The sequence below is a fragment of the Callionymus lyra genome, chromosome 6 (genome assembly GCF_982586985.1).
Source record: "Callionymus lyra chromosome 6, fCalLyr1.hap1.1, whole genome shotgun sequence".
NCBI classification, from domain to species: domain Eukaryota; kingdom Metazoa; phylum Chordata; class Actinopteri; order Syngnathiformes; family Callionymidae; genus Callionymus; species Callionymus lyra.
The window spans coordinates 22,613,198-22,628,548 of NC_141823.1; the positions used below are offsets into that span (position 1 = coordinate 22,613,198).

General features: G+C 40.2%; 1 protein-coding gene across 1 annotated transcript; it reads right to left on the reverse strand.

Moving 5' to 3' along the window:
- Window positions 1-1,129: 1,129 nt before the first annotated feature.
- On the reverse strand, window positions 1,130-8,543 carry anp32a (acidic nuclear phosphoprotein 32 family member A). The gene is made up of 7 exons (XM_087794300.1): window positions 8,101-8,543; window positions 4,069-4,218; window positions 3,874-3,996; window positions 3,601-3,796; window positions 3,418-3,527; window positions 2,263-2,317; window positions 1,130-2,193 (listed from the first exon to the last, which is right to left on the reverse strand). The coding sequence occupies exons 1-7, from the start codon at window positions 8,152-8,154 to the stop codon at window positions 2,120-2,122; spliced, it is 762 nt and encodes a 253-aa protein (XP_087650426.1). The 5' UTR covers window positions 8,155-8,543; the 3' UTR covers window positions 1,130-2,119.
- Window positions 8,544-15,351: the final 6,808 nt, after the last annotated feature.

A 15,351-nucleotide genomic window follows, 5' to 3' on the forward strand; every position in this document is an offset into this window, starting at 1 on the left:
CCATCAGTAGATTCTGATCCAAAGACCTCAGAGCCTGAGCTGGGGTGTAAGGCTGGATCAGATCACTGATGTAAGGAGGAGCCTGACCATGAATAGATCTGAAAGTAAAAACCAGAATTTTAAATTGATCCTGAAAGAAACTGGAAGCCAGTGAAGAGTTTTAAGGATCGGGGAAATGTGAGTTCTTCTACTAGAGCGGCTCAGAATTCTAGCTGTTTAAATAGTTTTGTATCAACTGCAGGCGAGACAGCTCCTTCTTGTTCAGACATGAAAATAAACAATAGTCCAAAGAAAGAAAACACATGCGCATGGATTACAAGCTCCAGAAAGTTTACTCTTATTACTCTGAAAATAACCCTTATCGACATGAGGGTGAGCAGAAAATGAGTGAAGTTTGGATTTTAGGTGAACTATCACTTTAAGGGGCGGCTTTGGCATCTTCTTATGACGCCTGGACCTTATGAGAAGAACCTAAGCTCAGATCAGATATGAGGGAAAGATGAGTTAACTGAGACATTTCATTTACACTTAATAAAGCTGACTACTTTTTAAAATATTTCAGACTGAAGCCCATCAGATCTACTCAAATGATGATATATAGTGTATATTTTATTATTATTATAAATGCAGATCAAACACAAGGGTTCTAGTAATTGTTAGAATACTGGTAGGGTATTATATAAAATACATTTGTCTACATAACTATATAAAATCAGTTGTGACCATTACTTGGTTTATCTTCCTGGTAATACTTCATATCAAACAGTTTCTGACCCACTGATGTAAAGTAGCGTGGCGGTCACATGACTCTCAGGGCGAGTCATCCAGGCAAAACAACGTAGCAGGTCATGGCCGTTTAAAATTAAATATCAAATAATAATGTGAAAGGTCACATGTCGTCTCAAATGAAGATCAAGCCTAATATTTGAATTAAACTGGCGTCTACCCTAAGCATGAGCATGCTTAGTTTCTACTTAAATTAAAGAAGTATACTCGTAGTTTTCTTTTGACCTACTTTACTTCAAAACTGTACATTGGTGTATATATATATCGGAAGATACTACTTTTGCTGAGAGCCCAGAGGAACTCCTGAGTGATTCACACTTTAGAACAGATGAAAAACGGCATCAACATGTATAAAAGAGATTTATTAAGGTGAGAGGGATGAAGGGAAAAAACAATTTGGGTGAGGAGTGGATTTAACAGATTCATAAATCACTGAGGTAGGCCAATCTGACCGTAGTAGTGAAAACAATGTCTGAGTACCTACAGTCGTCCAGAGCTTTGTAACCACACACCTTCACATGTTTGGGTCTCCTTCTTCTTTGCTAGTCTACCACCACACACGTTGCCACTGGTGCGCCACGGAACAAAAAAAAAAATGAGAAAAAGCGAAGTATGGGTTCTGATGAAGAGATCTAGACTCTGCATACAAAGTTTTAATTGCCAGCTAGTTTTTTTTTTTGTACTCGTTCCAATTGAAGTTTTTCCGCCCAGCCGTCTGCATCATCAAAGAGAATACAAAAAAATAGATTTGGTCATTATTTACAAGAACACGTAATTTCCGAACTATCAAAGCTGTGGGTTTAAAGAGGAGGCGCTGCACTGACAAAGGCAGACATCTTTCTTTTCTTCTTTTTTTTTTAAATATTTTGCTAGGACTTAAAAAGATCCCCCTGCGAGGACCGGTCGGTGTTCGAGGACAAGAGTGTCACACCAGGACAGCGGAGAGTCGGCATCACTACAAACATTAAATTAAAAAGTTTTCAACAAAAACAAGTTCAAGGTGAAGTACTTGCTTCATGTCAAGCACATCACTTGAATTTTGGGGGTTTCTTTATCTTTAAAAGTGGCAACAGAAATCGTCTGATCTTCACACCAGTGACAGGGAGGACATTTTCAGAGTTGAGAACCAGATTTAGACAGAGAACATCAAAAGGTTTCTCCCCCACCCCGCCCCCGTTGACTGGCCCATAATTAAAAACCTCTACATTAATATCAAGACGGGAACTTTTGGATTATTTGGAAAGTGAAGGGGAAATACAAGGTTCACAATTTCAAATAAAAAAAACAAAACAAACTAAACTAAACTTAACAGTCGTAGGTTAAATATAAAGACTCAATCATCTTCAGCTTCTTCTCCATCCTCATCTTCATCTAGGTCCCGTTTTCTCTTCTGGCCTCGTTCTTCCTCTGTAAACACAGCGAAAAACATCAGAGACGGAACATTATAAATATAAAAGCCCTCAGAGTGGTACTCACGCTCGTCCTCGTCGTCATCGGCGTCTTTGTCGTTCACGTCTTCCTCCTCTTCCTCCTTCAATTGATAAAACACACGTGAGTTTTGAGAACTTCAGGGATAAAACATATTAAAAAAAAAGGTATTTGTAAAAAAGACCCAAAAAAAGATTGAAAGATATTGACAATAATGTCATAGAAGCAAATCCAAGTGAACAGACTGAGAATTATGTTTTTTTCTGCTGCCACAGTTACATTACTTGAAGGGAAACATTATATTCTGGGTCAATTTTGAGAGGCCAAACTAAGATTTATATTCATTTTTTTAATGTTGGGAACATTTTTAAAAAATGGGGTAAAAAAAAGCAAAAATGCTTCCAAGTAATCATTTAATGAAGTAATATTAAGACAGTAGGTTGGGATTGGGACTCATTTAAATACATTTGTAATGAAATATATATATATATATATATATATATATATATATATATATTTCTGTTTGTGTCGTTTTCTTTCCTTTTAATTGAAGGAAAAAAATGGAAAATAATATAATGTTCAAAGGGTTTGAAACTACTGTAGAGTTGACCTAAAAATAAAGTATGAAATTCATTTTTAGCCGTCAGAAATATTTCTACATGCTCAGTTTCCTGGTTTGACTCTGATATAATTTGGGAAACATAATTACAGTCCTTTATGAACATTGGATACTTATGATGCCGTTTTTAGAAGGGTTTAAACTGTTTGATGACGGCTAAACATTTCACTTTTGCATTTGTGTTTCAGACCAACTGTTAAAATATAAAACTATCCTGTACAGTTTAACTTTAGGCAGAGCAAAGCGCCCAAATGAAAGGCACGCCCTTAAAAAGTTGGCATGGAAATATTTATTGATAGCGGCACAGAGCTTATCTTTGGGTTTATACGCGCGCCACGCTAAACGAGTTATCAAGGAAAAGCTAGTATCAATTACACTAAAACTAAAAACGCCAATTCATATGAAGAAAAGTTTGGTTCGCTAGATCATGGTGACAGTCAAAGAAATAACAAAGAAATAAAGACTAGAAATGATTTCAAATAATTATTAATAGTTTTTTTGACGTGCAACTATTAGCATTATTACTCTAAATAATGAAAGTCATACTACATATGAGGCTAAACAAATAGGGGGTGCAACTTCACCTCCCCACTGAGGTCCTCCTCTTCCTCTTCTTCGTTCTCCTCTTCATCGTCATCTCCTTCCTCTTCATCCCCCGGTGCTGCGTCTTCATCATAATCTTCCTCATCCACGTCTGCCGCAGACAAATCACAGTGAGTCACGCAGACTCGTGCAACTCGTGTCCATGTGTGTGTGTGTCAACAGACCGTCTTCGTCGTCCTCGTCGTCGTCCAGGCCCGCGTAGAACTCGGCGTCAGAGTCCGACGCCTCCTTGTCGTCTTTGTCGTAGCCGTCCAGATACGTGAGCTGCGGTAGGAGCTTGAAGACGTTGTCTCTGTACTCGTTCAGGTTCGTGACTTCACAGTTGAACAGATCTAGACTCTTCAGCGTGGCCAATTCTTTCTGCCGAGACAAAGGTTTTTTTTTTTTTTTTTATTGTTAGCACTCGCTCAAGTGAGCGGCTGTTGTGATTGGCTCACCAAAGGTTCTATTGTGCTGAGGTCTTTGATCTTGTTGCCACTGAGGTTGAGGTGTGTGAGGTTCGGACATTTCTCCGCCAAAACTTCCAGTCCTCCTGAAATCCTGTTGTCACTGAGTTCCAGCTGTGGACCAGAAGAAGAACCCGTTGAACCCTCCACTTCATCAAGATACAAATGAAAAACAAAACCACATACTTTTTTGAGTTTGTTTAGTTTGGGCAAGTGAGCAACTGTCGTCAGGCCCACGTTGATTGTGCTAAGAAATTCCAGCTCCTTGAACTCGTCCGTCAGGCCCTCGATCTTCCCCTCGTTTGATCGACAGTTGTCCAGAACCAGGTCTTTGACCTGCAGACGAGACAACAGAAACACAGTTGGGATTATGCAGCACGTTTGAAGACGCAGATGTTTGTTGGATGGTTCAAAGAATACATCCTGGTTTATGAACAACATTGACTCAGACAGGTTAATGTTGTTTATGGACCCTTTTCTGGGGTGTATTAGACCATTAGCCCCTGATAATTGGTGGTATATTTATTTACTTTATTATACTTTTTTTAATTCATTTTTTAATTTACATCAGTTTACATTATCGGAGCATAAACTATTCCTGTTTTCAGTACAATCGAATCTGAATTTTCAACTATAATCAAGCGATTTAAATGTGTGATCAAACTATTTTCAAATCTAATTCAACAATTTTAACTTTTTATTAAACAATTATAATTTGTCATCCAACAATTTTCAACCGTTTTCAAACTGTGATAACAAAATATTCAGCCCAAATCAACCCTTTATAAACAGTAATCCAACCGTTTTTAGCTGTAATCAAATGAATATCATAATCTGTGATCAACTCATAAACTATAATCAAACATTTTCATCTGATCAAACAGGATGTTTTGAGATTTAAAAATAGCAAAGAACTGAGCAGTTCTTTATATTTCATCCCTTATTCATACTTTTATATTTCACGGAACATAATATTATATAATTAATTTTTTTATTGATGTAGCACGGTGCTGAGTTTATCTTTGTCCTCTGATCATTTTTTTTATGTCATGTTCGTGTCACCTTAACCTTTGTTTTGTTTCCTGTCATGCTCTTTAATTTTTTATGTTTTTATCTGCCACCGTTACCATAATGCAGACATTTACCAGGTCAGCAGGTGAATGAAGTATGAGGACCTCTGCCATAGGATAAACTTTAAACGCAGTCTAGTGGAAATTTAACAAATAAATGAAGTGAGAGATAAAATATGTCACCAATTGTATTTATTTAATTAAAAACAGACTGAATTTAACTCAATATCATTGCGTTAGTTCAACAGTATTTCAGGGATCAGTAACAAATGTGGTTTTAATTTGGACAACCATATGTATTCATCATATTAAAACAGTCATGGAAAGAATGTTTACACTGCCCTTGTTTTATTTAAATTCTTGTTGATTTTAACCACTGTGTTGTCTCTGGGTCAAGGTGAACAACCTCCACCCCTGCATATGTATTTATAGAAGCTAGGGAGGTCGTTCACCTTGACACGCAAGGGATACCACAAACACATTTGTTTCCAGGCCACTAGTTCACCTTGACCCTGAGAGAACAGAACAGTCGATGGTGTAAATAAAGCTACATTTGTTTGGACAAATAAAACGATAACAACAGCTCATAATAGTTTCAATTTTTGTCGTGTGTATTTACAAGTATCTGACTATATGATACGTATCCCAATACAAGGGAATAATACCCTATTTTGCGATACTGTATAAACAAGGATATATTTGTTAAGTCCGAGAACTCGACTCTCCTGTTGCATAATTTACAGACACATGACTCTTGATCAAGACGCAACTACTTTCATTAGTTTTGAAAACATAATATGTCCGGCATCAGCTCTAGAAGCTGCTGGAGTCTAGTGTGTCCTCTCGTCCTCAGTCGTGCTGGGATCTCAAGGGATTCCATTGTTACTTCAGCTGCAGAGGATGTAATGACTGCTCCCATCTAGTGGCCTGAAGTTTAATTGCAACACAAAAATGAACACATGCTGTAAATTTTAATTTAAGTTAATTGTGAATAAAAATTTGAATTATTTTATTTTGCTTCCCCATAATAAACCATCACCCCTTGCTAAATTATAGTTGATTTTAATGTCTGGTTCAACTAAAGCTACATTTGTTTGGACAAATAAAACGATAACAAAAAAAATTGATCATAATAGAGGTATTTTTTGGTAAGCATCTTGTGACATGTATCACGATACAGGGGAACAATACAATTTAAAGATATATTTTAGTATTGCCTGACCAATAGTAACAACACTTAACTGCTAATATTTGCAGAAGTTTAACCACAAAAATGAACAAACGCAGACCATATCTGCATGTTAAGAGTATATATCGAATTATATAACAAACACACACTTTAAAAAAAAAATATGAACCATGAGGCCTTTTGAACCAAAAGGAAATCTATACATTCATTTATTCATTGTCTACCGATTTATCCCTAACAGGGGTCGCGGGGAGACTGGTATCCCAGTATCTTAGGGCGAGAGGCAGGGGGACACCCTGGACAGGATGCCAGTCTGTCGCAGACAACCATTCACACACACACTCATACTTATGGACAATTTCCCTAAATGTTTGGACTGTGGGAGGAAACCAGAGTGCCCGGAGTAAACCCACTCAGTGCTGTTTAATATGAAGTACAGTATTGTAAAAAAAACAAAATATATTGATGTATTAATATATTTTCACTACCCTTATAATTTATTTTCCTGACCATAACCACGTTATTACATCAATAGCTATGACATTGTACTGTAAAAAAAAAAACAAGCTATGTTATCTTTGAGTCACATGATCCAAGGACGTTATTAATTGATTGAATAACCTTTGTTTGAAGAGAACAAAGCTTGTATTTTCATGGCTTGTCTTTGGTCAGTTTTAATGTTGGAAGACATTGAACAAAATGTAGTTCTCTCTAATAAAAGGGGTAAGAGTGTGGAGTTGTGACGTCACATCAGCCAAGATAAGGGGTGATAAGAGACGCTAAGAAGAAGTAAAGAGAAGAGGATGATGATGATGATGATGGAGCTGCTTTGAAACACGAGAGCGTGCATGAGGCTCGTGTTCTCTGCGCAGCTGCACTCTTGTCAAAACAAGTGCGAGCCGAAGCACCGCCACAGCAGCCGAAGCACCGCCACAGCAGCCGAGTCCGCGTCCACGCTCGCCCGTGAGTAGGAGGGGCACATAAAGCCGATTAGGCGGTTGCCAGGCAAACCTTCCGACGGTTTTCTCCGCTTTTTAAACACTCGCCCATCCATCGGGACTGTCAATATACTCCGAATATTCCGAAGGTATGACGGAGGAACATTCTCGCCGCGCGTTTCGAATAAAAAACACGAGCCTCGCGGGGCTGGGGTTGCCTTTTGTTTGTCGGTAAAATGGCGGCGTGTCCTAATTCGGAAGAAAGTAGAGCAACGACGGTTTCGATCGTTTTCGCATTTTTTTTTTAGAACTCGATTTTAACATCAACGAATCGCGGGGGGCGGTGCGAATGTGATATAACGTATGGTCGTCGTTTATTTTGTTTAAAGGTGTCCTTGTCGCAGGAGGCGCCGGTGGAGGTTGCGGGTTTACATACACAGCGCTGACCGTCGGGCCATCTGTGCGCAGCAGCGAGGCTCCGGGTCCACGCTCCGGTGTCCGGTCTTTATTTCCCGCCCGCTATGCGACGTTATAACGCATGGATTACACGTCCAGGTGAATAATCTCAGGTGACGACCAGGTGTGCGAGCCGGGACGTATGGTAGCACCTCGGTAGCACGACGTGTCTCCCCGCGGTGTGTTCGCTCAAAGTTACTCGGTGTGTGTATCGATATATTGGGGATCGAACTCTTGGCGATCGGCGGTAAATAAAAGTTGGAGTGACGCACCCGCTGGACCGGAGCCCGTCCACCGCACCGTGGACCCTCCATCAAACCTCTTAACTTGCTACAAAACTTTGGAGCCAAACCTGGGGGGTTAGATCCGAGCCCCGGATAACGTCGATGGATCACCTGAGAGAAAGATCACCCCCCCACCCACCCCTCTAACCTCCCTCCTCCTCCTCCTCGAAAAACCCCCACGGAGCACCGGGAGGTTCTGATCCCCCCACGACGAGGATTGATTCTCCATTAGCCGAGGATGAGACGCCGACCGCGGGGGGAGAGAAGAGAAGGAAACTCACGTCTGACGGAGTGCGGTTCCGCAACTCCAGATGAATCCTCCTCTTCATGTCCATGTCGCCGCGCGTGCACAGGAGGCGCCCCTGATATCTCCAGATATCTTGAGTATTATTGATGCCAGGAGCAGCACCGGAGCAGCCTGCTGCCGTTCATTCAAACTTGATCCGCTATGTGGGCGGGAGCGAGCGGCGTGATTGACGTCACCGCGGACCAATGGGAGCGGCGCGATGGAGAGGGAAGGGATTTTCTGTCGCGCCGGCCAATGGGGGCGAGCGGGTGGACATGGGTGGGGTTTGTTGTGAAGTTTGGTTGTTTTGAAGTTGACTTGAGAAATGTAGTTTATTAAATGATTCTCTTCGTTTGGTCGTTAAAGAGCTGCTTTCAGATGGAGGTGTCGCTTTAAATGAAAGGGTGATCAGGTTATCGCAAAATATAAATATCTTTAAAGAGTCTTTACAATGGAGAATTATCTTTTTTTTTTAAATAAACGAACGAATGAAAACAAATTTATGTTTGTTGATCCTTTTTTTAAATAAAATTTGCTGTTTTTATTTACAATTCAACATCACAATTTCCCTCATTACATTAAAATATAATAAAGTATAATAATAAGTGTAAATAATAATAAGACAGATGTTACACCATGTGTTGGGATTATAGCATTACATTTTATTCAAGCAAAAACATTACTAAATATACATTAGGTTTGTGTATGAGTTAAGCAATGGTGATAATTTATTTGTACGTTTATGGGATGTTAATTCCACTGACATCAAGTGGTGGTTTATATATGACAGCCTAAGATTCACGTTTCAAGAGCAGCTTTATTCGCCTTCGACCTTCCGGAATTGGTTTAATAAAAATTAAAAGAGAAAATAAAATAGATGCATATACATGCAGTAAATACAAAAATACAAACGGTAGTAAAAACACTGCAAAAAACGTCAAACAGTGCAATAAATGGAGTATAAAATATAAATGAACTGTTCAAGAGTGATTTGCTATCATGCAAGAACTAACATCTCTATAGAAATTGGTACTAGGGGTAAACATTTCCAATTTTTATTTGGACTAAGTGTTGATATAATCTAAAATGTTGTGCATTGTGGTGCCTTAAACAAGAGGATCTAATGACTTTATTACATCCATATCCAAACATTTACATTTAATAACGGTTTATGTTGCATCTTGCTGCCCTTAAATAGGAAAATTAACTAATTTATTGTTATTTAGTTTAATCTTACAGAGAAATGTTAATATAGATTCAGGCTATAATGATTGTTCCGTTGGATAAATGGATGCACAGAAATTTGCATATGTTTATTTGATGCTTTCCGTCAATGCTTTGTTAAGGTATGGTTGCTCTAAATTCAGAGCGTGTACAAAAGAACGCTTCTGTTGCTACTCTGATCTGGTTACTTCTGCTCTGTTAAACTTGAATGGAAGTGAAAACAATAAAAGACTGGCCAGGATAAAACACAAGACACACCACAATTACATCTTGAACTTTCAACTGATGTTGCTTAATCTAAATAGGAAGAACATGGATTAACATGTAAAGCCATGTAATAGCAGACAAAAGCATAATCCTTATTATTCATGTATTTAAAACCAAACATTAACAATTTAATCAACTTGGCATTACACTGCAAAACCCATTATCCAGATAATAGCTATAATGGCAAATTATCTATTTCATTTTAAAAATTAACCAAATTATTTTTTAGCTGGTTTATGAATGGCAACTAAACAATAGTAGGTAACAGAGTTGAACTCCTGAGGGAAGAACTCCCGACAGCCAGTGGTCCTTCCACTGTGAGATGATTGTTCACAGCAGGACTCTTCCTTGCACTCATCGAACCCTCACACATGACGTCAAAACATGAGCCAACAGCATTACCATAAAACATTAAAAATATTTTAGTGTAATATACAATGATATAATAAAAGGTATTTAGTTAGGGAGTTTTAATTTCTATTTAAATATGAACTTATTTGAGATGTGAGGTGAGGCAGGGACTTTTTATTAGCCTATGAGTACATTTTCTATAGCGCCAAGAATAATAGTTTTGTCTCAAAAATGTATTGTTAGAATACGGGATGTCTGGCCCAGAGAGATGCTAAATAGGCATTGATGGTCTGTTCTTGATGTAGTTACATCAGGTTTACACTTGAGGGCAGCAAAGTCGATCTGTAGTCAAGAGGAAAAGGTGGATGGTAGGGGACTTCCCCTTATTTTGTTTTTTCTCAGTCGGACAAAAGCATTTTAACGAAACCAAACCATGTATTTATTATCTTACTTATACTAGTAATCTAGTTTGCAAAAGTCCTACTTAAATAATTAATCATATAGGGGGAAAACCACACGAAACGTACAATCTCACCACTGCTGTAAGACAAGAACACTATTTTGCCTATTATTAGTTAAAAGAAAATACAAAATTATTTTTGTTCTCATCTTAAGCTCTAATTAAAACAGTGTCAGATATACCAATTTCGTCATCAGGTCCAGATGAACTAAATAAGTAAACATGTCCGAAATCTCTGCACCTGCTTGACTACTTATTTTGACTTTTACACCAAACAAGAATCGCCTTCTTCATGTTTCTACAGGAAGACAAGTTTCCATTTTATTTTATTTATTTTTGGCCAGATGGAATAAATATATATACATTAATACATGTTTAATGAACTATCATCTTCCGTCTTGATCGAGCATCATATGGTCAGCACACAATGAGTTAACATGTAGTGCACTTTCATCTGCAAAATAATATTTCATTTAGATGGTAGACTTTGAAATAATTCAGTTAAGGAAGAGAATAATACCGGTGGTGGATTCACATATAAGAAATAGCCACAAGAGGGCACCAGAGACAACTTGAAGAATAGTTCAAGTCAACCAAGAGTAAGTAAGTAAGTAAGTAAGTAATTTTTATTTGTATAGCGCTTTTCCAGACCAGGGTCACAAAGCGCTTGAATACTCTTAATGCATTAAAATCCTGTTATGCATAAATATAGGTAACAACGACATGATTTATGTCACGTCAACCACAAAGTTGGAGCAGGACCAGACAGAGGATAAGCATGTAACTCATGGTAAATTGTAAATGGTTCACATATGCTACACACAACCATTTTGCCAACAAAAAAATCGTTATGAATCTGAAAAATAATCGTTACTGTTCTATTTGTATACATGCATATTATGAAAATGAACACAGTTCTAGTTGGTGTTTGATTAAACCACATATATAGATATTATACTATGTGAAGATAGTAGATTTCCTGTTGAGGAAATAATGAATCACAAACTATGGCAAAATGGTCACAGCTCTTGCAGGCAAAATAATAGATGTATTTTCATTGGTGTGTAATTTTAGGCCTATTGTTCATCAGAAAGATTCACAACTGTGCTTCGACTATATGCTTATCTTTTTTGGGTTTCAAGTAGCATCAAAGAGCACACTGATTTTTTTTTTTAGAAAGGAATCTTAGCATTGTCATCATCCTCCCATCTATATTGTATTTTCCTTTATCGGCCAGAAATGTGATTAAAATTGTGCTGCGACGTGAATAAATGTTGAATAAACATAATTTCTGAGTGATCTGAAATTCTTTTCTGGATCGGGATTTTGATCTCCTTTTGTCTTCTGAAGATTGCTGCGGAGGCAAACGTTTTCCCAGTAAGTTTGATCGTCCCACATTGACCCCAGCTTTGTTTCCACTGTGTCTTGAAGTTCTAAGGTGAGGGTGGAGACAACTGTTAGAGGTGAAGAAGCAGCCAGAGGTAAGGAGATGCTTTAAATGAGACTGGCATGATGTTTGGTTTCAAGACAACTGAGGTCCATGGTGGTGTTGAAAGAGACTCTGAAGGATGCAGAAGATAGGTTAATGTGGAGAGAGTAGTTGCGGAGAGACAAAGAAGAAGCTCAGGGTCATCTCATTCTCCGTGCTAAGCCTCAATTATTTATTATTTCACATAAACTCTCTCCCCAGCTCTGCTCCTCCTTATAGCAGGTTTGAGTCAGATTCCCTGACATTGCCAGCTCTGTGCTTCAGGGCACTTCCTCCAAGCCCCCAATAATGATGCACTGCAAGCTGTGGTTCAAATCCACCGGCTGTGGTTTCATTCATATTATCTGACTCTTTTTTGTTGTTTTTTAGTGTGTTTCTCTTCTGCCAGCTGTTTATTCTTCTGCAAATACAACTCAAACTGGATATGTGTGAACAAACAGGCCAAAGCAATCTAAGAAAAACATCTGAACTGAGCAGCAAAGAGCCTGCAGTCGGATGAAGACTAGCTCAGCTCTTTCGGTGCTTGTGGAGATATGTTGTGTAACTCTCTCCTTTCCAGTTCTCCTGCTTACTTTCCCATTTTTATCTCATCCATCCATATGGTTTATGAGTCAGCCCAGTTCTTTCGAAAGGTGTTCCCTGCACATGATCTAGATTCTAGACCAGTGTGTGTGTTAATGGCCTCATTGTCAGTGCATTCACCTTTACATATAATTTAATTTGATCAAATATTTGATTCTGAGTGTAGCTAACACTAGAGGTAATGGTACACTTAAATCTGGAGGTATTGATTATCCCCTCCACCTTCTTTCCATCTGGAGTGCTAGGAAATTGTGATAAGAGATATTTAAGACCTTCTCATCTTCTCTAAATATTTCACCTCCTCCAACTCCTGCAAATTCGTCGGCCTGTGCAGGAACAAAGGCAGTTGGGAAAAAATAAGCCCCCGCGCTATCACCATTCATTATTCATGTTAATTGATTCTGGCAGTTTGGAGACAGTCTTGTAACGCTACACCGTCCTGGACAGAGAGACGAGGGAACACTCATCGCCCACTGCTGCTCCTCAACATTATATAAACAAGATAAATAGAATACCCGAATATTAAAGACAAAATGTATTTGTGGATTGATCTCAGTCATTGATTGATTGATTCTTCTGTTTATCCCTATCTATCTTATCTTATCTTGTCTGTCTGTCTGTCTGTCTGTCTGTCTGTCTGTCTGTCTGTCTGTCTGTCTGTCTGTCTGTCTGTCTGTCTGTCTGTCTGTCTGTCTGTCTGTCTGTCTGTCTGTCTGTCTGTCTGTCTGCCTGCCTGTCTGTCTGTCTGTCTGTCTGTCTGTCTGTCTGCCTGCCTGTCTGTCTGTCTGTCTGTACAGGTACCTACCTACCTACCTACCTACCTACCTACCTACCTACCTACCTACCTACCTACCTACCTACCTACCCACCTACCCACCTACCCACCGACCGACCGACCTACCTACCTACCTACCTACCTACTCACCTACCTACTCACCTACCCACCAACTACCGACCGACCGACCCACCTACCCACCTACCTACCTACCTACCTACCTACCTACCTACCTACCTACCTACCTACCTACCTACCTACCTACCTACCTACCTACCTACCTACCTACCTACCTACCTACCTACCTACCTACCTACCCACCTACCCACCTACCCACCTGTCTACCTACCTACCTACCTACCTACCTACCTACCTACCTACCTACCTACCTACCTACCTACCTACCTACCTACCTACCTACCTACCTACCTATCCACCTACCTAGAGAGACGAGGGAACACTCATCGCCCACTGCTGCTCCTCAACATTATATAAACAAGATAAATAGAATACCCGAATATTAAAGACAAAATGTATTTGTGGATTGATCTCAGTCATTGATTGATTGATTATTCTGTTTATCCCTATCTATCTTATCTTATCTTGTCTGTCTGTCTGTCTGTCTGTCTGTCTGTCTGTCTGTCTGTCTGTCTGTCTGTCTGTCTGTCTGTCTGTCTGTCTGTCTGTCTGCCTGCCTGTCTGTCTGTCTGTCTGTCTGTCTGTCTGTCTGTCTGTCTGTCTGTCTGTCTGCCTGCCTGCCTGTCTGTCTGTCTGTCTGTACAGGTACCTACCTACCTACCTACCTACCTACCTACCTACCTACCTACCTACCTACCTACCTACCTACCTACCTACCTACCTACCTACCTACCTACCTACCTACCTACCTACCTACCTACCTACCTACCCACCTACCCACCTACCCACCGACCGACCGACCTACCTACCTACCTACCTACCTACTCACCTACCTACTCACCTACCCACCAACTACCGACCGACCGACCCACCTACCTACCTACCTACCTACCTACCTACCTACCTACCTACCTACCTACCTACCTACCTACCTACCTACCTACCTACCTACCTACCTACCTACCTACCTACCTACCTAACTTCCTACCCACCTACCCACCTACCCACCTACCTACCTGCCTACCTGCCTACCTACCTACCCACCTACCCACCTACCCACCTACCCACCTACCCACCTGTCTACCTACCTACCTACCTACCTACCTACCTACCTACCTACCTACCTACCTACCTACCTACCTACCTACCTACCTACCTACCTACCTACCTACCTACCTACCTACCTATCCACCTACACCTACCTACCTACCTATCCACCTACCTACCCACCTACCCACCTACCCACCTACCCACCGACCGACCGACCTACCTACCTACCTACCTACCTACTCACCTACCTACTCACCTACCCACCAACTACCGACCGCCCGACCCACCTACCCACCTACCCACCTACCTACCTACCTACCTACCTACCTACCTACCTACCTACCTACCTACCTACCTACCTACCTACCTACCTACCTAACTTCCTACCCACCTACCCACCTACCCACCTACCTACCTGCCTACCTGCCTACCTACCTACCCACCTACCCAAATAAAGGGTAATAAGACGAGAAATAAGACAAACAAAGAACAAAGGAATGGTTGATAAACGGATGAACAATGAGACATGGATCATGTAGAAGAAAGCCAAAAAGCACCTCTGGTAGAAGAGAGCAACATGGTGATGCTATTAAATTTGAATGAAGCGCTGAGCTGAGCCTCTGACGCTCTCCTGTCACCTGCTGCTGTGCTTCTCCACACACTGCATATGTAATATCACTCCTTCCAATATACCCTCTCTGGCTGCGGGAGTATGAATTAGCCTTTAGTTCTGGAGTAGGGTCACATTTCTTTGCACAATATCAGGTTGAAGAATTGCGAACGATCCTGGGAAATGTTGGTGACAAGGAGACAATCACGATGGGCTTCAGAATAATGAGATGAGAGACAAACACAGACTTGAAAATGCTGGTGTCAAGGAATCCATCTCGGTTTCATTTAAACCGGTAGT